The sequence below is a fragment of the Plodia interpunctella genome, chromosome 10 (genome assembly GCF_027563975.2).
Source record: "Plodia interpunctella isolate USDA-ARS_2022_Savannah chromosome 10, ilPloInte3.2, whole genome shotgun sequence".
NCBI lineage: Eukaryota > Metazoa > Arthropoda > Insecta > Lepidoptera > Pyralidae > Plodia > Plodia interpunctella.
The window spans coordinates 5337485-5362730 of record NC_071303.1 but is presented as its reverse complement, the minus strand read 5'-3'; the positions used below and the strand labels follow the sequence as shown (position 1 = coordinate 5362730).

The following is a 25246-nucleotide window of genomic DNA, read 5'->3' as shown; positions in this document are numbered from 1 at the left end:
ATATTGAGCCGCATCAGATCATTTAATTAAATTTCATATGGAAGCCTAATTACAAATTGAATAAAAGTGGCCAAGTGCGAGTCGGATTCGCCCATGAAGGGTTAGTAACATAACATAAATTGTGGTTTACGATTTATGACGTATAAAAAAAACAACTTACTAGATCTCGTTCTAACCAATTTTCGGTGGAAGTTTATATGTTTCAGTATACCTTTTGGCCATGTACTTTATTGTGTACTTACATTGTTATATTACTGATAAAAATTATACATAAATTTATATTTAAAAAATGGTAAGCCCTTCTGGCATAATAGGGACCAACACTGTTTGAATGAGTTTCTTCTCAGCAGTAGTCGTTCCGAAATGCTAGTGGTTTGTAGCTTTGGTAAACATCATTTAATTTAGAATATGACGTGAAAAAGTGCCTGTGAAGGCCTAATTTCTGAATAAAATGATTTGATTTTTTTTTTATTTCTTATTTTAGAAGTTACAAGGGGCGACACATTTTCAGTTTTGAAAAAAATTAAATTAGAAACCTCGATATCATTTTTGAAGACCTATCCATAGTTAAGCAATACGTATCTATAGGTTTGATATATATTTTTTTTTACTTTCAGTAAGTAAGTAAATAAAGTAAAATAAGTTAAGTAGGTACCCCCAAAATTTATTGTTTTTTTTTTCCTATTTTTGTGTAAAATCTTAATGCGGTTCATAGAATACACGCAAAATCTTCGGTTCATAAATTCACGCAGGCGAAGCCGCGGGCAAAAGTTAATTGATTTTGTTTCTAGATTTTCAAGCCCTCACAAAAGGAACCTTGGATGCTTCCTATTATGATTCAAAACATTTGTCATTTTTATCGACCTTTTATTGACGTGACGAGTACTAAACTAGATCAATTTTAAAATTGTATAATATTGTGATCAAAATGTAAATTAATCAGGACATAATAATATAGCTATCGAATATTTTTTATTATGGCGACCACGTTTGTGCATCCGCTAGAACTGGTAAATCTGGTTGACTGTCGTGGTGACAATTTCTGTGAACGTTGTATGGTAGCTGAGTGCGTCTGCAATCATTGTCTATCTATAATAGGTTGGGGTAGGTTGGATTTATAAACAAATTTAAATAAATACCGACAAGACGGATGATTAAGATATTGAAAGGGAAAGGCACGCGAAAAGCTTTTCTTCTTTTCAATTCGTTTATCAAAGAAGATTTTAGTCACTAGGTAGGTATCAAATATCACCTAGGATTATAACACATAAGTGAATACAACACACAGTTCATGAGTTAAATATTTTTTCTCACAATCTTCGCGTGTTCTCATATTGGGGCAGTGAAGCCGTGCCGAAGTCGGCTTAAAAAAATTTTTTTCATTTGGCTGTGATTTTACAACCGGCGACCTGCCTGATATCAACCTTTATTTGGAATGCTATTGTTGCCTAACAGCTGCCAAGGTCACATTTTTCTTAGTCGTATCATACCTCCTTACGGGATAATGTAGAGCAGTGCTATTCTAGGTCGGGATTATCAGTAGTAAATTAAAACAATATTGATTCAATTCAACTAAGAACCAGCAAGAAAACATTTATTTTCAATTATTCAACATTTATAATCAAATAACCGACCTAGATCATTCATTTCACGTAATTCTTCTTCCAGTGGTAGCTGCCGTAGAGGTAGGGTGCAGCGTACATCGAGAAGCTGGGGAAAGCGTAGGGGATAAAAGAGGAGTAGGCTACGTGGTGCCCGGGGAGTACGACACTACTCCATAGTAGGGCTGAGCGGCCGCGAAGCCCAACACTGCGGCGAGGGCGACGATGATCTAAGATAAAAAACAACATTTCAATTTTTAACACGCTTTTATTTTACTACAATATTTCTTTGTTGATTTGAGAAATTCTTAGTAGTTATTTTGGCTTGAAATGACATTAGAATAGAACCAATTTCATAGAATAGGATGATCATTTATGTAAAATTTACAATCAAATTTATTCGCATAATATAGATAGATTATCTACATTTAAAATGCTGTTTCTGAAAAGTACATTTTTGAAATATTTTAATGATTCGAAAAACGTAAGTAGATATAATTTAACCAAATGTGAAATTATAAAAGTTAATAAGAAATCTAAATCAGAGGGCACGGCAGTGCCCCCGCAAGTCGAGCAAAAAAAGGGCACGGCCGTACCATCCTTTTCTCGAAGCAATTCAGGCCAATTTCGGACTAACTTTGTTGCGGATAAAACAGGAAGCCTGCATTTTCAGTAACTAAGCAGGTATTGTATAAACACTGCAAATTTCAAATTTCATTGAATTCGAACCAGTAGTTTAAGAATTTTAACTTGTTAAAGTTTCTTGATTTTGTCACTCACTCACTGACCGATCATCAAAAGTCTAAGGCACTTCTAGCGGACATAGAAGCTTCAAATTTAGAATACAATTGGTGTTTAGTGTCTAAATCGAGGGAAAACCTAAAATTTTGGAATTTCGGACCAGTTTTCTAGATATACCAACTGCATTAATAACTTTGTAATCCCATATAAATATAGGAAATTACAAAGTTACATGGTCGATCTAATTATTTAAAACCTAAAAGATTTTGAATATTGATATGATAATAACTTGCGTAATAACTTAAGACAGAAGGTCCCTTAAGTAGGGAGTAAATAAATTAATCGACTTGGTAACATGGATCTCACAATTTGTGAATTCAAAAACTGGACTCCCAAAAACGCTATTATATGATTTAGATAATAATGTTCTCTACGATTTTGAGTCAATCAAGACTCAATATTGTAATGCCAATCAATATGGCAGAAAAAAATATTTGACATAATTTATAAATAAGTCGAAAATGTTAATAGAAATAAAGCAAAAATAAATAATATTTTGTAAAATATAAACCCATTCTACTTAAGAAATACTATTTGTAAAACCTAAAATTTAAAAACTATCGATTCTAATAATTTACATATATGTGCAAATTTTAACGACTGCCCCGTGATCTCTTAATTTATCAAGGCGCCTATAAATTGCAAAATAATTTTTAAAAAATATAGAGGCAATAATGAGGCTTCCAAATATTTGAGATTTAGTTGTATCAACTAAATATTGAACTAAGTATTTCAAGGTCCCATAATGAAAGAACAAATAAAATACAGATTAAATTTTATGAGGTTCCACATTTTTTCACGAACATTTCAAAAGCTTATTCAAAACAATAATTAGGTTATAAACAATTATAATTTTACACATTTGAGACAACGGTTTGTAGTAAAGAATATGTATATGGTAAGCCCTTTATGACATGATATCCCAACACTGTTTAAATGAGTTTTTCTTTCGGCATTTGTTTTTTTCAGCAGTTATCATTCCGAAATGCTAGTAGTTTTTAGCTTCGATAAATACTATTTAACTTAGAATATATGTGAAAAAAGCCTCAAGGTCTAATTTCATAATAAATGTTTTGATTTTGGAGGCAAACTAAAACTAAATTCTCTTCTAAATTAGGTCGACGTTTGCTATGAGTTAATGAGATCGTTTTTTCGGGTCAACCTTATCCAAAAGATTTATCAGGTCATATACAACGAGGCAATATCACTGGAGATACAGGAATTTTAGGTTTAACTACCTTTAAATTTAAAATAAAATGCAAATATGAAAATTAAATAATATTTATTGGTAGATTAAATACTAAAACAAATTCAGGTCCATTACGTTTTTTTTTTCTTATCAGTAAATATTAATTTCGCATTCATTTTATTGGTCGGCATTCAAAGATAGTACGTGTAGGGGGCGGCGTATCCGTACGCTGAATACGCGTACGGGTACGCCGAGTACGCAGAGTACGCTACAGGGGCGCTGTAAGCCGCGACTGGGGCGGTGTACGCTGCAGCAAATGGCGAAGTGTACACCAGGGGTTTGGCGATGGCGAACGCCAGGAAGGTCATGAAGATTAACTGAAAAAATATTATATAGATTATTTGAAGTTACATTTATTAATGTAGGTACTATAGCGACAACTATTTCAAGCAATCACTTTATCTATTTAAAAAAACCTACGTTGGTAGTAAGTAAAAAGTATACGTAGGGACCACATGTAGGGACAGACAGATAGCGTGAAGCGACTGTGTAGTGATGCGTTTAGCCGTTTATGCCCACGCGTATACTGGACCAAGACCAGCTCTGGTGATATATTTAAAAATAGAACTACTTTAGGAGCTGTTTTTAAATAAATCATACCTTGTGCGGTTCTGTACCTACAAAGTTTCAAGAAAAATGAAGTTATTGAGGGTCATAAAACATCTTTATGGTAATACTATCATCATATTTTTAGAGAATCTAAGTTTATATAATGTAATATTTTTATATACCAATTTCTAAAGAATCTTTGTATATGTTATATATACAAAAAGACTAATAACATTTAATTAATAAATGATTAGGTTTTATGTGATCCTGTTGAATATTCTAGTAGATTTTATTATTGATTACATTAGTAATTTCAGCATGTCAATCTATTTAAAATATAAAACATATCAAGCTGTAGATAAACCAGTTTTAAAATCATATACATCACGATCGGAATAATTTAATTTATGTATATACTTAAGAATGATTCAGTGCTGCATACTATCAATGCAAACCCACTAATTATAGGTACATAAAAAATATTATTATTTATGACAATACTTATTTTAAGGACCTAATTTTGAATGGCATTTTTAAAAATTTGGATTTACTTTTCGCGAATTTGTTTAAAGAATTATTTACATAGACAAGATAAGGAGCAAATTTATGACCCTGTAGGTGGTGGAAAGGGCGATGATTTTAATTATTATATCGATAACATTGAAAATAATAAATAGAGAATCGAGTAAAAAGTAAGTAGGTGTGTATTTAGTACGGTAAGTATTAGAATTAAGTTTATGTATTTTCTAAAAACAGTTCAGATTACTAAGATATAAATTAATTAAAATATTGTTTTGCCTTTTATTTATTACTAGCAGGCGTCGCTCGGGTAAAAACATAATAAATTATACACCTAAGCTTTCCTCAGCAATCACAGTTAAATTTACAGTCACAGTTATTAGTTAAAATCGTACTATCCGGTAGTTTTTTAGCCTATCGTGTACAGACAAACAGATGCGACAGGCTTCTTTTTATAATATTTAAGGATAAGGACTGCTACACACTGAAGAAAAAAAAATATATTGTGAAGAATAAAAATAAATACTTACAAACTTGAACATTGTGGTTGTTAAGTGTATCCGTCAATGACTGAGTAATTGCCAGTTGTCCAGGCTAATATATAAGGACTTCAAATGGCCCCATTGTCTTGTGTTGGCATCAGTTGGCACCGCGCATCGCCTGCGCACCTTGGCAAGACTTACGCGAATTAAACATGGACGTGACATGAATTATTCTACTGCACTTGGAGACAGGGTGATACATTTAGCAGCCATTAAAAAATATAGGAAATATTGAAATGATATAAATTGTTAGTTTTGATTTGAACTGACCATAGTATGTTGGATTTTTATGATGACAAAATAATAGCAAGGACGAAAAAAATCTTATGTCTGGAAAGCCAGTAAAAAGATGATTAACAAAATCTTAGGCAACATACGTATGTATAAATGGGACAGAGATTGAACATTAGAAGTAGACATGCATTTCTATTTGTCACTATACAGATAGAAATGTCAGCAAAGGAATAAAATGTTGCCGCCGTTTAAAGTAATACCATGGCATGATTATGGCATGATTCGTTTCTGTAATCTATACATATACTTAATAAAATTACTCGTAGTATACGTCTATACATAAAATATATAAAAGAAAAAATGGGAGCATTTTTTAAACTAACAGAAGCCATAACAAATTTTTAAAGAATTTTTGTCTGTCTACCTTTATGTTTGTTCTCGCATCACACAAAAAGTAGATACTAGATGGAATTTGATGCGGTTCACAGTTATATAGCAGATGGTGTAACTTAAAATCTGGTAAATATAGGTTTCATGGCAAGACGTTGCTGAGACCCGAGACGCGAGTGAAGCTACGGGATAAAGTATCATAAATGTGTATTAAAAGATGTCGTTAATAAAAATGTTGAAGTTGTAATTTTTATCACTCATCATTCGAATATAACGAAATGGCAAAAAGAAAACATAACAATTTTACACGGACTGGAGCGGGCTAGTTTTGGGCTAATATTTTACGCAAATCCGGCTTCTATAAAAACTAGATTAACGTACAATCCTGTTGGTAGGTATGTCACACCTGTTTTACGTGGAGCGCTCATAAAATTCATAAACTGGTAAAACGTTTTCTATTTTCCACGTTCTTGGGATCAATGTACTTTTACTTGGCAAGGACTCTGGTAAAAAAACACGTGTAAGCGGACCAATAAACGATTTCTTTAATTTACTTTCTACTCTATAACTTTAAAAGCCTTAAAAATAAAGCCTGGCCGCACTTCATTCTAATACCTATGTCAAGACAACCTTACATCGAGCAATATTTTTTATAGGAATGTGAAGAAGTATTAAAACCCGGGCCGTATCCTAAAAATTATGCTATGATAATTTTGTTATTAAAAAGCGCACCCTGTGATTTGGCGTTGAGGTGGCGTAGCAAATCGAATCAGTAAGGATCAATCTCGACTCGAATCGAACATTCGGTTGCAAGTGTTGCGACATCACATCCTTGATCGGACAACCAAGGTCGCTAATCATTACCTTGAACTTGATCATTATGTCATAACATTTTTTTATTCAATTTTTTATTCAAATCATTTAGAGAAATGTATATTAGGTAACATATTTTTTTTAATTCGCCGGTAGGAGTTTAGTCGTACCTACGTGTAGTTTACCGCAGAATTAAATTTTGTTGCATATGAACGTCACTAAATACTGTGTAACAAGTACCTTATAAAATACATAACTTTAATAATTTACTACAGTAGATAATAGAATAAGTAGATATAAAGTGTTGAAACTATGGACATTTACAATGACACGGAATCGTCGCACTCGCACCGTCTGCGAAATGCACAAAAATCTACGCATAATCGAGGATGCCCGTGACCATGACCGTAGACTGTGACCAGCTGGAACCAGTTAATTTATGTCAGACATACAGACACATTTTAAGTAGAACCAGTTGGAGCATTGCTAAATAATTATAGCAATGACTAGGATTTATAAAAATAATAATTAAAGGTATATTTCTCGTGATATACGTCTCCTAAGAACATCGGCCGCTTAGGTAGGCTGTTGCTATTTCAATTTCTGTTTTTTTTTCCTATGTGTTTTCATATGCATTATCGTTATATTAAACAAACAATCGAAAAAAACATAGTTATGTACCTAGTTACTTCAATGAAATTTTAATATAATACCTACTTAATACCATTTTTAAGCCCGTTCAGATATTTTACACAAAAGAGGAATAAAATTATTTGCTACTTTATATCCAAAAAACTTATCCATTCATTATCTTTTCTCATTTTGATATGTAATATGAGTAGGCCTAGATTTTGACGTGATAAGTTTAAAAAAGTATATGATGACATTAGCCGTACTTAGAGTACCTACAGCAGAGCAGCAATAGCAAATTGGCTGCACTACACCCCCTGTAACACGATGAGAATTGTGTCATGACGTCATACCCGTCGGTTGCATCCTCTTACGATGTCATGTACAAGTGCCTGGATTGCGTAGTCTTACAACAACATGAGTATTAGGACCATACGTCTATTGCGTCTATTTCAGGAGAAATAAAATGGAGATCAGATCTGATAACTTATCTGGTTAAAAAAGATCATTCGCCAAAACGATGATTTTGCAATTAACAAAGTTGAAAAAATGTTACTTATAAATAAATTGGACAAAAAATGCCATTTGAAAATTAATTTTGTATGTTTCTAATTTTAGTCACAGGAACGATCTTATAAATACACATTGGTAAATTTATTTAGCCTGGTGTGTCGCTGCTTTTTATTAAATGAAACATGAATAAATACATAAAAAATATTTTTCAAAGTTAAAAATTTCGTCGGGTCTCGGCGTATTTTTGTCGTATTTTTTCAAAATAACTTCGGAATTCTTGAAGTTTATTGATAGAAACTGATATATTTACTTGCAGCATATCTTGTTATACAAATTCTTTGTTATTGTATTTCTTAGGTAGCTATTGCAACGATGTTACCGTACACATAAATGGCAAGTAAGTATAAGCATATTAATTCAATGAAATTACACGATATAGAAATCAGATTTCTTTAAAACAAATTTTATATAAAAACCCTTTAGTTAAAAAGACATCACTAGTGGATTCTATTTTTTATCTAAATTAATTTTAAGTTCATTTTAATATTTATGTGGCGCTAGTTTAACTAAAGATGGCAAAATCAAATAAAAATACTCCAGTTTTTTTTATTGGCGACATCCGGCTTTTGGAGGCCTCGTGTTACTCATGTTCCATATTTTGAAAAAAAATACTAGTTTTTTCGACATTTAACGTTATTGATTTACCTAACCAATAAATCAGACTGCTCTTTTGTGTCCTCTATTAAATATTTATTTTTCTATTGTATGCGTAGGCGCTTTATTTATTTATGTCGCTTTATTCATAAAATAAATATAGGTAACTTCTGAATTTATACAGACTGACATTGCTGTCTACATAGAGACATTGTAAATTTAGAAATCTATATATGTATGTGTATATAAGTACAATTGCACGTTGAGTGTTTGAAAGATTAAACATATTTTTAGAGAGGTTCTTTTAGAGATTTCGGAAATTTAACCCCTAAGGACAAAGCCGCTGGCAAAAGCATCAACAATAGTATGAATAAGTACGTTATTTTTCTTTTCGTAGCTCGGAATATATGTCTTTATGTCACTATGTCTCGAGTGAGATCTTGCAACTCACGTTTGAAGCAGATATCTTTAACCAATTGAGTTGAAATTTTAAATGAACTGGTGGACTACTCAACGGTTTACTGCACAGACATGATTTTGTTATCGCACATTGAATGCAATAAAATATCTCTGACAGCAATAAAAGCTTTTGTAAAAATGACATTATTTTTGTGAAAAACTTATTTTCTAATCACGATTTAAAAGATATTGAACATTGAGCTTAATTTTTAAGAGAAGTAATTAAAAGATTATTTTCTCAATGATGTATCTATAAAAAGCTTATGCTTTTTAGGGTTCCGTAGCACAATGAAAAAAAAAGAACTTTTACGGAACCCTTCACCTGCGGGTTCGAATCGCACTTAGGTAATTTTTTTACAAATGAAAATACCCAAATCTAGGTTGAGAAATAAAAATGTGTGTTAAAATTCAGCTAAAATACAAAATAATTTGTATTTACCATAAACCTATATTCAATTAGCGATGAAATAAAAAACATGTTACCAAAGTAACAGTATTTATTCACTAGTCCAAAGTCTTTATAAATTAATCAAGGCGTAAAAGCCCAGTATCACTTTCGAACTTATCTAATGTGATATACTTTTGAGGCTTGATTTTATGATCTATACATCAGTCTTTTACTTGAGCAATGCCACAGCCCTATAGGCTGCTGAGACAATGGGTGCCGTGTATGCAGCGGCGACTGGCGCGGTATAGGCTGCGGCGACTGGCGCGGTATAGGCTGCGGCGACTGGCGCGGTATAGGCTGCGGCGACGGGAGCGGTGTACGCTGCGGTATAGGCTGCTGAGACCGGTGCGGTGTAGGCTGCTGCGACGGGAGCAGTGTATGCCGCAGCAAAGACCGGCGCAGCGGGGTAGCCAACGGAGTGGATGCCAGGTTTAGCCGCTGCGAGCGCCATGATGGTAGCGAAAATCACCTTCAAAACAAATTGTTATTATAGAAAATATGTTTTTATTTGGTAAATGTTAGGAAAACTATTAAGTAGTCTTATGATTATTCCCACAATGAATAGGCTGATCCACTTATGTTTCCCCGAACGGTCGTCCACTTATCAAGTCAATTTGAGTTTGATGTGCTGTCGACCGTATTATATGAGATATTGTCTAGAAATAAATTAAAATTAATTTTATTGATAAAATACATAAAATGCACTTACGTACGAGTACGTCAGTCAAATATACCGCCCTGAATCGTACCCGATGCAAATGTGTCCATGACGCTTGCGGCATTTCTCTGCTGTTTATCTAGCGATATGCGTTGCATCAGATAAGTCTCTGTGCGGAGGACTTAGAAAATATATTTTTGATCTAGAAATTATTTTTTAAACCTCACCATCACATCAACCATTTTTAAAAGCCCTTTTTGTTTCCTTCAATACGTTTTGGGGACCTTTTTTCTATACACCAAAGTGGAAGACACTATTAAATCCTTAGGTATGTTAAATATTAAAAACAAAATTTACCGTCTTGTACATATTTGCTGGTTGTTTGTTCTGCGTGTGACAAAGAACTAATAACGTATAGAGTTACAGTATCTTTAAATACCTTGTTGTACCATCGAGGTTTGTGTCGAAGGATCTCTTGCTTAGTTCGACGTTGTTGCTCCGAATTCAAGATACGCATCGGGGATCGCCTTATGCTAAACAGCACCAACAGTATTAGTACACTAGAGATTTTGTTAATAAGAATTAACATGGTTATGCTTAAATTATTTATCTACTAGCGGCGCGTCCCGGCATCGCTCGTGTAAAAACTTAATAAATTATACAACTAAACCTTCCTCATGACTCACACAGTCTATTGGTGAAAACCGCATGAAAATCTGACAGACAAGATGGGAAGGATATACATCCTTCCCATCTTGTTATCTTGGTACCTAAAAAGTTATTGAACACTGAGAAGATTCTAGAGATGAGAAAGCATTTTAAAATACAATTATAATTAATACATCAAATTCGTTTAAATCCCTTTAGTATTCTGAATGTATTCCATTTGTACATTCTAAATATTTTATATATTTTGTAATATTTGTCATTACTTTTATAGGTAAAAGTGATGACAAATATTATATTATAAGCCTAGATATGATAACTCATAACTATGTTCTAATTTGTTTCTTTCCTGAGCGTGCCTCCTTTTGCATTATACTTTGCATTAAATAAACATTCAGGTTGGAAGACCATATTGCATCAGACAGGTACAGAGGTCAGTGCGCGCGTGCATGAGTTTCTAACGCGGTGTCCTAGGTAGGTAACGAACGCGGTACGGTACAGAAACGCAGTGTGTATATCAGCATGTGGTCTATGTTGAAGATGCAATTTTTCACAACTACACGCCGTCGTTTCAGCGTGTATAGTGTTCCGCCGCACACCTAGGATGCCTTGTAAGTTACGATGCGCTTACGCTGCTGGTCTGTCAGAGGTCGATGCGCCTAAACTAGATGACAGCCGCTTAAATTATGTTAATCATAAGGCATTCTTACCCTTACTAAGTTTGACCAAACTTATCTTACAGTTCCCACGGTTTTTTTAAGATTCATGTAAATAAACAATTTTTTTCCAACTGTATTTTATTTTGAAAAAGCACAGCAAAACACCACCAAACCACAAAAACCGCTCTATAATTATTTATTACATCTAATTCCAAACTTATGGCCAAAGATTCGTTCGGGTTTATTTCTTATTCTTATTTATATCTGTATCTCCAGTTTTTAGTCACGTATCCCGATGAACCTATACTCGATTTTAAGTTAGACCATCCGGTATACATCGATTATATTGAGTAGTTTTAGCGTGATAAGTAAAAAACATATACGGACAGATAGACAAATATTAATCCATAACCTCCTCATATCTCCTACATACAGACATAGCCAAGCTAAAGTTTTATTATACGTATAAGTTGATCGAACATGGTACAAATTGACGTTAGGTTTATACGTTATAATTAAGGATGGCAAAAATCATACGAAGTGGAGAACAAAAGTAGCAGACTATGGATTCCGATGCTCTATAGCTGAAAACAACTGGGAAAACCCTTTCTCCTTTCCTTTTGGAAAGAGAATTAATATAAGATTATTATAGTAGGGAATAATATTAGTTGATAGCCGGACGGACAGACGGACATGGCGAAACTATAAGGTTTCCTTGTCTGTATGTCTACGGAACCCTAAAAAGCTTAGTTTAAATTAAAATTTTAGTTTAAATTAGTGGCCAGTCTCGGCTTCGCTCGCGGGTAAAATATAAGAAATTATACACATAAACCTTCCGCAAGAATCACACTATGTATCGGTAAAAACCGTAGAAAAATACACACGGAAGTTTTCGAGTTTATCGCGAATAGATAGACAGGCGTGGCAGAGGACTTTGTTTTATAATATGTAGTGATTGATATTATATTTGGTTCGGTGAATTTTACCTCAAATTGTAGTATGACTGAATATATCTACTAGGGCTTCTGTTTATCTGACTTTTATTCTTACCAAATTGTTTGAGAGGAAAACATGATCGACCCAAAAACATTATTATGAAGTGCTTCAAAGAAATTTTGTATTGTAAGACTTACGAGCGAGCCAGCTTCTTGAGGAACCGGGTTCAGTTTTTATTTTTTTGGGGCGCGTGCTATTTGTTAAACAAAACAGGTCATTCAACATTTTAAGAAATTTTCGGTCACTTTCATTAGAAGTAAATACTTAGTATTATTATTTACTTAGGTTTACATAACCGATTTTTTATATATAATTTATTTTCCCGTTGCTACAGTGACACGGGAGATTTGACTCTTGGGAATTTTGGGATAAATAAACAGGTCTAGTAATTTTTGTGATAGTAACATTTTTTTTGTAGGAAGGGGTTCTAACCCCAAAATATTGTGAACTTTGTGTCAAAGTTGTTATAAAAGAAATTAAGGCTAAAAATGTTTTACTGGGCATGCCCGGCTCTGCGATCATGAATGGAAAAAACAAATAAAATGACAAAAATAGGAGAACAAAATATAATTTATTTATTAATCAGTTCAGATCGATATCACATTGTTCATATTCTTCAGCGCAGGTAGTAGGCGGAATAGGGGGACGCGTAACTGTACGCCGAGTAGGCATAGGGGGCGGTGTAGGCAGAGTAGGCGAGCGGAGCGGTGTACGCAGCGGCGACCGGAGCGGTGTACGCGGCGGCGACCGGAGCGGTGTACGCTACTGGGGCCAGCACGCCGGGCTTGGCGGCCGCGAGGGCGAGGAAGCACGCGAAGATCAACTGAAAAAGATGAAAATACTTTTGGTTCATTTTCATTTTATGTCGTATCAATAAGTAAATATCCACATAAAATGTATTTTATTTAATAGACCTTTTGTGCATTACCTAAAATTGTAATGATTGTTTTAGTGTTTATTAAAAATATATATTTTAGCTGTCACGTTTGAAATCTCATAAACAAATCATATTCACTGTATAAAAAAATAACATTCACTTTCCGACGACGCTCTCGATATCTTTTAAAAACCAGATTATGTTATACTAGACAAAGGATTTTATTAAATAGTATTATAGTTTTCCATTATATTAATAATATGGAGTCACAATTCACGGCAAGAATCTTTGTAGTCACCGTTTTCTCCGTCGTAAATCGTAGCAACTATGTCCAATAGAAAACTATAATAAAATCAATTATCAGGGTGTAGCATAGTTTTCAGTATTATCTACTACTAGTAGTCTATACTCACAATTTTGAACATTTTGTTGGTTTGTTTGTTCACTGAGCTGCTGCCGAATGATGCCCTGAAGCTGGCATGCTCATGCTATATAGTAAAATACGAAGGCCGAGCTCGTACTACAGAAACGTTACAAAAGTGCGGACGCCTTTTGAATTCAGATTACCTTCGGACATAAGGATAGATTTATCCTACCTGAGAAAGCGATTGAAATGTTATCCATCAATTACTTTTACATAAGTCATCGCTATCCGTCCGTGTCTGTATATTGGGAGTTTTTGGGTACTACTGATAATATACCCAAAAACTTTATAAATATTTTATTAGCTACTACTTATTACAAAATACTCGTTAGTCATAGGCAAACATTTTAATGTTGTTTATGAGAATGTATAACCCATCAGAACAATCTGAATGCTATCCTAAATTGTTACCATTCAAGTACAATAAGGTCATGTATGCCATAAAATGATTTGCCGCTAAAATTTAAAAAATGTGGTGTGTACCTTCTTATAATGTGTTTTGGACCCAGTAAAATATCGAAATCAAATTGGGGTAGTCAGGTATATGGGTAAGGCAGGATCAGCTGGTGGACAATTGACACAAGAAGAAATATTAAAGAATTGTTAGGTCAACTAACTCTGGTCTCCGACGCTTCTTGGCTGCGAAAGGAACCGGAAAAGTTCGTGCAGAGAAGAGAAAAATCTTCTACATTGTTTTATCTCTTATGTCTAACCGTAGTTAGATATGAAACACAATATTCTGGCAGCACCTGATTGATACACAAAAAAGGCAGCACGACACCCAATAAATCCAAATATGCGAAAAGAAATTCTTTCACGCAGGTAATTAAATCTCTGAACTCGAATAACTGATTAATTACTCGATGAAACAGTATTAATTAACTTTGGATGTAATACAAATCAAACTGCGACAAATAGATTAGTTAGGGTTTAAGATTTACCAAGAATCAAGTTTCATATAAAAGGTGGGTGCGGTCTTTGAAAAATTACTTAATCTCCTTGGACGGTCTTATCTTTCAAACGTTTGGAAAATAACATCTCAAAAATGATGCGATTGGTAAGCAGTTGTTTTCATAATGTTTATTGCAATTTTTACACATCTGTCGTACATCATGGTTACAGGTTTGTCAGACAACAATAACCATAGCTCTGAGGTAGACCTTTAACTTATAAAATATTATATATATTAGATATTATAAAAACCGGCTTACCACACGTTTGGCAAATATAGCTAAGAAAACAAAAAAAAAATAGATTCAAATCTGTTTAGCCGTTACACAGATATTACACGCTATACACAGACACGTTAAACTCATAACTCTGTCATTGGGGGTAAAAAAAGCTTCTTTCTCATTTGTTACTATACCAAACAATATATGAATTCTAAATCTAATCTACCTATTAAAAGACTATTTGTTACATGAAATGACATTAACCGTATCTTGGGGTTAATCTACAATGACAGAGGCAGGAATAAGCTAATGACATTTTTATGTTACTACATTTCTCAGCGTTCCAGAAAAACATACCACGAAAGGGTTCAAAATATGGAGGATTATGTATACTTGGAGCAAATTATTATGAAAAGCTTGTTTTTCAGTTGTAGTTTTAGACGTAGGTTTCATTAATAGTAATTTTCAACATCAAATTTTATTTTGGCACTTCCAAAATTAAGTGCAACGGTTTATTTTATACTTTAGTATTTTATTTCATATTGCAGATGTTTCTTGTACTAACATCCTTGATGGCAGTTCAAGCTTATCGCCTAGGAGGAGGATTAGGCGCTGGTCTAAGCGGTGGATTAGGTAATGCACTGCCTGCTGGCGTAGCTGGTGGTGTGTCTGGGGGATTGAGTGCCTTAGGTGGAGGCTATGGAGGTTTAGGAGGTCTGGGGGGTCTGGGGGGTTTAGGAGGTGTAGGCGTCCTGGGAGGACAGGGTTTAGGTTTGCCCCTAGGTGGACTAGGAGGCTTACCGTTGGGTGGTGGGATAGGGTTAGGCCCAGCATTGGGTTAAAATTAGATAGCCATCTTTGTGAACCCATAAAACAATTAATATAAATGTTAATGTGAATCTTCGTTTTATTTATAATTTAACTAGCCGTAGAAAAAATCAATACAAAACCAATATCATCGAAAAAAATAGATTTATTAATCATCGTTTATCGTATACTCGTCCAATTAACGACGTAAATAGTAGGCAGAATAGGGAGAGGCGTAACTATAAGCAGAGTATGCAGCGACTGGTGCGGTGTAGGCAGAGTAGGCGAGCGGAGCGGTGTACGCGGCGGCGACAGGAGCGGTGTACGCGGCGGCGACAGGAGCGGTGTACGCGGCGGCGAGCGGAGCGGTGTACGCGGAGGTGTACGCTACTGGGGTCAGTACGCTAGGCTTGGCGGCCGCGAGGGCGAGGAAGCAAGCGAAGATCAACTGAAAGATAAAAAAAGCAATCTACCATATACACTTTACAAGCAAAGACCCTTTGAAAATATGTCACAGTTTTTACATCCCAAATACGTATTCCTAATAATAAAACTATATAGTCGCAGTAGAAAACTGAAAGTTATGATTCATAATTTAAACCTTTCTGTAACTATCTATTTTGTCATCAAAAAATGATCAGTAAATATATGAAAGCGGTAAAAAAATTCTCACAAAAGACATTTATAATAACAAGAGCAGCATAGGTGATAGATGTATTTAATTATGTAGGCTTGCATACAAAATCGTATTTGGTATTCTGAAGAGATCTGCAAATTGCTTTTTTAAAGAGACTAAAATATAAAAACCCTATACTTACAAACTTGAACATTTTGGATGAAATTTGGGAGTCAACGTTCAAAGAAGACAAGTAGGCACGAAAGCAATGGAGAATGTGATGCTGCAGTGGGAGCCTAGATCCAATTTATACTTAACATTCGTATCAAGGAGCCCTTGTGAAGAAACAGCCTTGCAACGTGTGTCTTGAATTACAATAACCTCTTTCCGATGATTAGGTCGTAGTATTGGTAGATAGGATCGAATCGAATTCGAATTGGTATCAAAATTGCATATCATGTGACTAACTGCAGAAGATTTTTTCACCAAAGCATAAAACAAAATAAAAAATCCACACTCGTATCGAGATTTCTTCACAATGTTTGTTCTTGGTGATTACAGCTCTATTTTTGTGGTATACGAAAGGGATAGATTTTAGCTGTCTATAAAAATATTTTTTAAATAAGTAGCCTACTAATTTATTGGCCTTATCAAATTTGGTTTACGCTTTTGGTCAGATTTTCGCATCTTTAATATTCATTCAAATTTATTTATTAAAGTTAGAATGGTATATACACTTTATTGTCGTCAAAATTGTACTTAAAACTAGTCTGTTGTCTTACAATAAATTCTTCTGGCAATTGAGTATGTTATTGTAATTACTATTCCATAATATTATTCATATTATGTGCCACCAATCAAGTAAGTGTTACAATTATCTTTAAATAATTACAATAGTATATAGGTATTATTGAAATGTTTTGTAAATATATACTTACTAGCTTTGGCCCCCAACTTCGCATGAGTGAATTTCCCACAGAAGAAAGTATTCTACCGGAATGAATACCCTGTGTCTTTCCCCGTACATCAAACTACATGTATATAAAATTTCAAGAAGATTGGTAGAGCAGATAAATGTGAAGGGATAACAAACTAACAAACTTATGAAATAGGAAACATTTATAATATTTCGTTAGGATAGGATTTGGCTATTAAAAAGTTATCCTAATAATATCATAAATCTAAATAAAATTTTACCTCCTCAAGCTAGCATATCTTTCATCCTGAAAAAAAGTACTGTTCCTGTAAGAAAGTTACGCGGGCGAAGCTGAAGTCTAAAGCTGAGTTTTACCCAAAATTTCTACAGGAATCTCCTATACGAATCAAAAACAAAGAATATATGTACTTCTTTAAAAAACAGGCGCTCTCAAATATTTATTCGCAAACGCATCAATTTATTCAGGCCGTATAATGGCGTATAAGTAAGTACAGTTATGTACTTACTATTATTTTTAACATTGGGATAATAAATAAATACTTCAAGGCAAGGTGTAGATGCAAAATATCTGTTTAAAAAATTCCCCACGCTCTGATTCATGTCTCTGGAGACCCAAGGGCACAATTTACGACACAATTGCCCGGTGAATTGCAGGGCAATCAGTCAACGCAGGGCAGCTTGTGGCGAACTGTTGTTGGTGGCGTCACCACAGATCCGATCTACAGTGAACCATACATACATGCACCCACAAAATACACACAGTAACACACCCTTACCTTTGACTAGCCTTAGCCGGCTGGTCAAAGTGGAGTAGCAAGAGCATAACATTCGCTCTAGGGTGGATGTGTATTGCACATAATGGCGTAATAATTATTCTATCACTCTAATATTTTGGGCTATATCATCAATAGTTCAGGTTCATTCATCACTTTCATGATCTGTTTGCGCTTGGGCAGGATAAAGAATCAAGTATAGCGCGGTGCTGTAAATTTGAATCAGTGCCAGCAATCTACCAGCAGAAAAAGACCGGCTATTATATAGCTTGAATCGTTAATAATATTATGAGTTTGGTTCTATTAACTTTATAAGATGTAGAATAATAACAAAGAAGAAGAATAATAACAAATATTATTTTGGGATTAATTTATTTTTGTGATATTAATTAACGTCGCAGGTAGTAGGCAGAGTAAGGAGATGCGTAGGTGTATGTTGAATATGCCGTTAACGGTGCGGTGTAGGCAGAGTAGGCGAGCGGGGCGGTGTACGCAGCAGCGAGCGGAGCGGTGTACGCGGCGGCGACCGGAGCGGTGTACGCGGCGGTGTACGCTACTGGGGCCAGCACGCCGGGTTTGGCGGCCGCGAGGGCGAGGAAACACGAGAATATCAACTGAAAACAAACATCTATATATTCATATTTTGCTATCAAGATTAGTTTGAGTTATTGGATCGATCATGTTTCTCGTATGATCCAGAGAATAATCTAGATATTTGGGCTGATTTCTGACCAAACTGCTGTTCTGACTAAAATTGGCTAAGTAATTGAAATCCAGTTTTAAAGAAAATTGTCGCAAGTTATATTTAAAAATAACTTTTTTACAACAACACCAGCTTCATTAAGATTTCAAATAACATTGTTTTTAGGCCGGAATATACAAGAAACATGAACTATGTACAAGAGTTAAAAAATAAAAACTTCAGAATATCCGGATCTATAAAAAAATTTTATTTACTTACAAACTTAAACATCGTTAAGTTGTGTCAAAGGGTACAAGTAGGCACAAATGTAATTGTGAATGTGATGCTTCTTGGTTTTCGTATGCCCAATTTATACTAAATGATCGAGTCGAATTGTCTGTGTGTAGTAATAGCCTTGTAAATGTCTGGAATACAAAATAGAATGGTTGAGGAAAGAGGGTGACGTGTCGACTGTCTAAACAAATTAATAATTATTAATTAATTTAATCCACATTGATTTCGAAATCGCATTAGATTTTATGACATCATGTCACTCAAATCCATCTAAATCGAAGTGTATTTTTACATAAATTACGACTTTCGGTCTAAAAAGTACCCTTTCTACGAGAAACTACGAGAGATCTGCCGGTACATATACCAAATTTTAAAAAATCTGCCCAGAGGGTTTTGTTTGGCAAACATACTCACTCAGACTTTGGTGAATAAACTGTCTATAAACAAATATGTTAGAATTTTGGTGGCATTTAGTTTCCGCCCTAGAATAGACTCCATTCGTTTCATGAATGTCGTTCAAGCCGACTTAACGAATAAGAATAGCCTTGACACTGATAAGCAACGGCTGCATCCCAAAACAGTGTTGACAGTCAGGCAGAGGCGGCTGGCCATAAATTAACAACCGAACCTATAAGGAAATTATTATTTTTACGCGGGTCTTGAGCTAAAGGCCGTCACTGCTGGGAATGAAACCAAGAACATGCCAGGATAAGAGAGATACACATCTAAACATTGTTCTTTCCATCGGAAAGTATATATAATATGGCGGCTATTACAAAGCTAAACAGGGGTTTATACTATGTTAATCATATGATTAACGTGGTGGTAACAAGAATGTGAGTGAACATGTTTGTTATTTGTGATTCGATCACAATTGATTCAATTGTGATCAAATAGTTAAGGCATAGTGTCAATAATCAAGAAAATAGTGGCAAACCACTTCATATTGCCAAGAAAGTATTTTTTTATTTTATATATTTTTTCATGGATATTTTTTCTGGTTGGATCGGCTTATGTCTGGAGAAAGAGAGGCCGTCCAGCAAGCAGGCAGATGGCGGGACGAAATAGCCGTCACAATAGGCAAGAGCTGGACCAAATTAGCAGAGACATGGGCAACATTGAGGCTTTTACCCGCAGTGAATAATTTATACTAGTAAATTCAGCCTTCTTTTTCTTTTCATTACTTAGACAGTCTAGTTATTTAATTATTAATATTGTTATGTATCAAATCGTTTATATTTTATTCAATCTAATAATCTTAATTAATAGTATTTTGATAATTTTGAATTTTTACTACCTAATATTTTAAAATTTGAATTATATTTATTTATATGTAACATCAATATTAGTAAAACTTAAATAGTAATATCAATTACTTTGTAATGTTTGTCTGTGTGCATGGAATAAATAAATCTTTATTATTATTTTTATATATCTCGTTTTTTACCGGTAATTTTAACGGTGTTTACGAGCCGAAGCCAAGTAAATACCGTGACATTTTATTAGTTTTATAGTTGAGAAAGATGACGATTTAATATGAAATGGTGGTGATGGAAATGAAGGTGTTATTATTTTTACATCATTACGGTCAATGTCATAGTAGTATAACTTCTAGTAGTGTATAACTTCTTATAATAGGTCAGGTCACGCTGGACGCAAGCTGCTTTCAATCGGTCATTGTGAAAGTCTTTGGGATAGCCCTATGTCCAGCAGTGAACTCCTTATAGCTAAGATGATGATGTTGTCTTGCTCTTCATATCGAAGAGAACGTTTTTTTTTTTCTCCATTGAAATTTGTCGGACTTTGCAAGGAAATTATTTTTGCCAATAAATAATTTCCTTATTAGTATTATACTTAATAGTTATTTACTTAATAGTTATGTACTTAATAGTTATTTATACAGCCGTCCCAATAGGCATTGGGACAATAATTTTTATAATAAATAACTATTTTATAAAAACATTGCTAGAGAACGAATAATTTGAGTTATTGGTAAAAGAAACAAAATAAATAAATTTGGACTATTCAAATATTTATTCTTGCCATTTTATCCTTGTCCTTTTTATCTTGTAAATTTTGATTAACGTCGTAGATAGTAAGCAGAGTAAGGGGAAGCATAGGTGTACGCCGAGTAGGCATAGGGGGCGGTGTAAGCAGAGTAGGCGAGCGGAGCGGTGTACGCGGCGGCGACCGGAGCGGTGTACGCGGCGGCGACCGGAGCGGTGTACGCGGCGGTGTACGCTACTGGGGCCAGCACGCCGGGCTTGGCGGCCGCGAGGGCGAGGAAACACGCGAAGATCAACTGAAAAATTTAAAATAATATTTATACTTTATAAAATATAACTTCAGATACATTTGAAATGAGAGCGACAGAGACAGATGTGTTATTACCTTTTGTATTGGACTATACCTACTATTATAGGACTAAGTTATACCTACTTTACAAAGTATAGTTATTTAATTGTAGGACACAGTAAATTGTTCTCAGTTACTAATGCGGTGACCCAAAGTGGTCTTGGCCTCCAATACTAGCAGTTTTTTTTTGCATAGTAACTTTTAATTCACCATTTAGATTAGATATGTAATCTCATATTTTACTTACCAATTTGAACATTTTGATTTGTTTGTGGCTGTGGGTTGGTAAGAGACTAAAGTTAACAACCGCTAAGGTGAATATGTCATTGTCTGGTTGGTTTTGGTCCATTTATACTAAACGTTTGTGTCCAAGCGTCAATGTGAAGAAATAGCCTTGCGACGCATGCTCGGAATACGAAGCACCTACCAACTATGATCAAATACTGGAAAGGCGATGATCGTGATATTAATTAGACAATAGTACTGTCCACTATACCTATTCAAGTTATTTCATTCCACGATATGTAAAAATAAAATATGTAGATGTGACTAGCTGTTTAGAAAATGAATATAATTTTTTAAATAGCTAATACACTATCCTTTTTTATACGGCTGCGTGCGCTGTGTTTGTGCCCCAGTGATGTGCAAAGGTTCCGTCCTTTCTACATAGAGACTATTCTTGAAATGTGTCAGGAACTATAGAACTCATGTGGATGCATATAGAACTCCAATGAAACTTTGATATTCTATAACTTGGTATGCCAAGTTCACAGACACGAGATCCACGGCAATGTTTGCCCATTATTTTGTAAAGTTGAGGTTGTTCTACCATCTCCTCCTTGACTTGGCTCTGCCATTGCATGGATTTACATAGAACTCAAAAGTTGGCAATTTTTTCATTATCTCTTAAAAATTAGTAAATTTATAGGAAATATACACATTTAGTTATAAACTAATGTAATCAACAATCTTTCCGAAGGTGTTTACACCAAGAACCGTCATCATACGCGGCACTATTTAATCAAGTCTCACGTGTTCCACTTAGGCACGTACTTAGGTACTCGTAGTTTCTGGTTAATTAACCTAGTACCTCTATTTTGTTCTGCTACGGTTATTGCTCCGACGCTATATAAACCCTGATTATTGTTTATTAAATAAATAAGATGCTGTTTCTCAAATCTGTAAGTAATGTTTATTTTTTCACATTTAAAGTTTATAATAAATTTAAATGATTTTTGACATATACTTAAGTACATTTAATTATTTTGCTTCGTATAAAATTAAACACTTTTTTTTACATTTTAAGTATGACCCATCCATGTCTTTCGGCGAATGTCGTAAGAGGCGACTAAGGGATTGGAATAGCCTTGATAGCTTATAATAGCATTACCAAAGAGACAAGCAGACGCCTAGGCGGCCCGTCGTAAACCAATAGCGTATTTATATATTCTTCGAAATTTAAGCGTTTATTTTTTGAGCTGATTCTGGACTTCGGGTCTTCACATCTGAGAATGCAAGCAGAAAAAAACTCAGATGAGCACAAATTTTAACATGGTTATGTGAAGACGCCAATATTTTTATAAATGTATATTTTTTTCAGTGGGTCTTGCTGCTCGTAATGAGTATTTTGATGTGTTCGATGGTGGATTCCCGGAAAGCCTACGTGACTCTCCGCAGGCGACCAGTCCTGGTTAAAAAACTGGCGATGCGACCAACAAAAACATTTTTGATATAAGATACCAGTTTGGTGTATATTCTAGCTAATGATATAAACTGTAAAACCTGTAATACATATTATAGACTAGCTTTAGCCCGGGGCCTCGCCCGCTTGGATTTCCCACGGGAAAATAGTACTGTTTTTTTTTTTTCAAGATATGTGACAAGTGCCTATGTCCTTATTCTTTTTAATCGAAATTTATATATGCAAACCACAGACATTAAATTTATCTAGAGGAGATGCAAACAAAATCACTTTCACTTTTACAATATTTTTTAAATAAGAAAAAAATTTTGACCTATAATTCAACTATAACCCGTTTTTAGCTACAATCCACATACTAAAACCTCTCTCAAGACTCTCTCCGTAGTATACTGGTGAAAATTATCAATAAATTTACGAACGGGGTACTTGTCGATGGAGTGTTTTCCATTCTACTCTCCTGTCATAGATATTGATAAAATCGACATGAAAATCTGATCAGTCGTTTTTGAGCTGCGAATACACGGCATACATTATTTTATACTATTTTATGGAAGTACTTCAATAGATGTACAGATCAATACTTATATCGTTACAGTTTTTTTGTTTACATTCAATTGTACACCTACGTACTTAGCTGGGAACTTACTCCGAATTACTTATTAGGTAGTTATTTTGAACTACGCGTATATGGCAGTGACAATAAAAACTAATGTGTATGGAAATCTTGAGGAACCATCTACAATGGTTTGGATAACCTTGCTGAGCAACAAAGATAAGGTTTTGCATTAATGTCTTACGAAATTATGGACATTTGAAATCTGTTTACTTATACAGATTTTTTGTGTCTATAAACCTCTAAGGAACCTCTAACCTCTCCAAAAAATATGAACTATTACCAACAACAGCGTCTCTGGAAATCTAAATAATTTTGACAAGGGTAATGCTTAAAAAAAATTTCTTGCGTTTAAATGATAGGAGGAGGCAAACAATAGGAGGCATAACATTTACGCCAAGAGACTGTGAAAATATAACTTGATTTAATTGATACCATGCGTTACTAACTGCAATAAAATACAAACAGCACCAATGCGTAAACAGAGGTACAAAATTTATCAGATCCATATTTAACGTTTTTACTATCGACCCGCTCCGCATCAAACAAAATCCGTATCATAATAAATAAAAACGTAAAAGCATACATAGGGATAGACCGTGAGAAGCGTTTTTGTTTTATACTATCTAATAATGAAAAAATAACTACAGTTACATTATTATTTATGTTACAACGATACGATTTTTTAAATATCTATGTAATGTTTCTCAAAGCTGAACTCCTCCCATTCCCAAATCCGTATCCAGACCTTGAACTCCAGTGGCCCTGAGTGGTCAAACAAGGCCACGCGTGGCCATAATACATAATGAATTAGAGGAGGATATTCTTCTAGTTATCCGGTTCACGGTCCATACATAACGGCCTGCAATGACAATTTGCACCATATAAAAACAGAGCTTCAACTGTGACTGTCATACTCCGAGTTCTCTCACTCCGGTACAAACAACAATCCACAATGTTTAAATACGTAAGTATTTTTTTAATTCTTTATACTTACAAATAATACAGCTCTATATAACTTGGTACGAATAATAAATAGTATGAAAGCAAATTTTTATCCAGTTTATCATTCAATTCAAAAATATTATAAACAAATATAAATATAAATAAATAAATATTTTATGACGAATCACATAGATTGAGCTAGCCCCAAAGTAAGTTCGAGACTTGTGTTATGGGATACTAACTCAATGATACTATATTTTATAACAAATACATATATAGATAAACATCCAAGACCCGGGCCAATCAGAAAAAGATCATTTTCCATCATGACCCGACCGGGGATCGAACCCGGGACCTCTCGGTTCAGTGGCAAGCACTTTACCACTGCGCCACCGAGGTCGTCATATTACTTGGGAATTTCAATAATAAGGTTCAAAAATCGATAGTCGATCCAGACTTTTTAGTTATTGAGGTACTTCTTTTTTCCATTAGCCAACATTATATATTTTTTACAATGAAAACTTATTTTTCGACTCTACTCGTACGAAGTGACCCGTAAATATTTAAGGGTTTTACTAAAAAAAATTATACAATTCCAGGTAATCTTGGCTGCTCTCCTGGCTTTCGCCTCAGCAAAGCCTCTGCTGGTGTACCCCGAAGTAGCAGCG

At 34.4% G+C, this 25246-nt stretch overlaps 2 protein-coding genes and 2 long non-coding RNA genes across 4 annotated transcripts; 2 read left to right on the top strand and 2 right to left on the bottom strand.

The window, feature by feature from the left end:
* The first annotated feature begins 14623 nt into the window (after nucleotides 1–14623).
* On the top strand, nucleotides 14624–15753 carry LOC128673131 (uncharacterized). The gene is made up of 2 exons (XR_008405045.1): nucleotides 14624–14739; nucleotides 15403–15753. It is a non-coding gene; the product is annotated as an uncharacterized LOC128673131 (long non-coding RNA).
* Nucleotides 15754–15860: 107 nt separating this feature from the next.
* On the bottom strand, nucleotides 15861–18960 carry LOC128673130 (cuticle protein-like). The gene is made up of 3 exons (XM_053750763.2): nucleotides 18949–18960; nucleotides 18434–18601; nucleotides 15861–16109 (listed from the first exon to the last, which is right to left on the bottom strand). Exons 1-3 carry the CDS (start codon nucleotides 18958–18960, stop codon nucleotides 15861–15863), a joined length of 429 nt encoding a protein of 142 aa, XP_053606738.2.
* A 2014-nt stretch (nucleotides 18961–20974) lies between these two features.
* On the bottom strand, nucleotides 20975–21710 carry LOC128673126 (neuropeptide-like 4). The gene is made up of 2 exons (XM_053750759.1): nucleotides 21566–21710; nucleotides 20975–21265 (listed from the first exon to the last, which is right to left on the bottom strand). The coding sequence occupies exons 1-2, from the start codon at nucleotides 21665–21667 to the stop codon at nucleotides 21044–21046; spliced, it is 324 nt and encodes a 107-aa protein (XP_053606734.1). The 5' UTR covers nucleotides 21668–21710; the 3' UTR covers nucleotides 20975–21043.
* A 676-nt stretch (nucleotides 21711–22386) lies between these two features.
* On the top strand, nucleotides 22387–23168 carry LOC128673132 (uncharacterized). The gene is made up of 2 exons (XR_008405046.2): nucleotides 22387–22499; nucleotides 22919–23168. It is a non-coding gene; the product is annotated as an uncharacterized LOC128673132 (long non-coding RNA).
* The last annotated feature ends 2078 nt before the right edge of the window (nucleotides 23169–25246 follow it).

Bases quoted from the DNA above. Each gene is read 5' to 3' on its own strand.
- LOC128673126 (XM_053750759.1), bottom strand. From the start codon at position 21,667: ATGGACCAAAACCAACCAGACAATGACATATTCACCTTAGCGGTTGTT. The intron at 21,266-21,565 runs GTAAGTAAAATA...TAAATTTTTCAG, and splicing joins AAATCAAAATGTTCAAATTG to TTGATCTTCGCGTGTTTCCT.
- LOC128673130 (XM_053750763.2), bottom strand. The intron at 16,110-18,433 runs GCATATTCAACA...TTTATCTTTCAG, and splicing joins CCTACACCGCACCGTTAACG to TTGATCTTCGCTTGCTTCCT.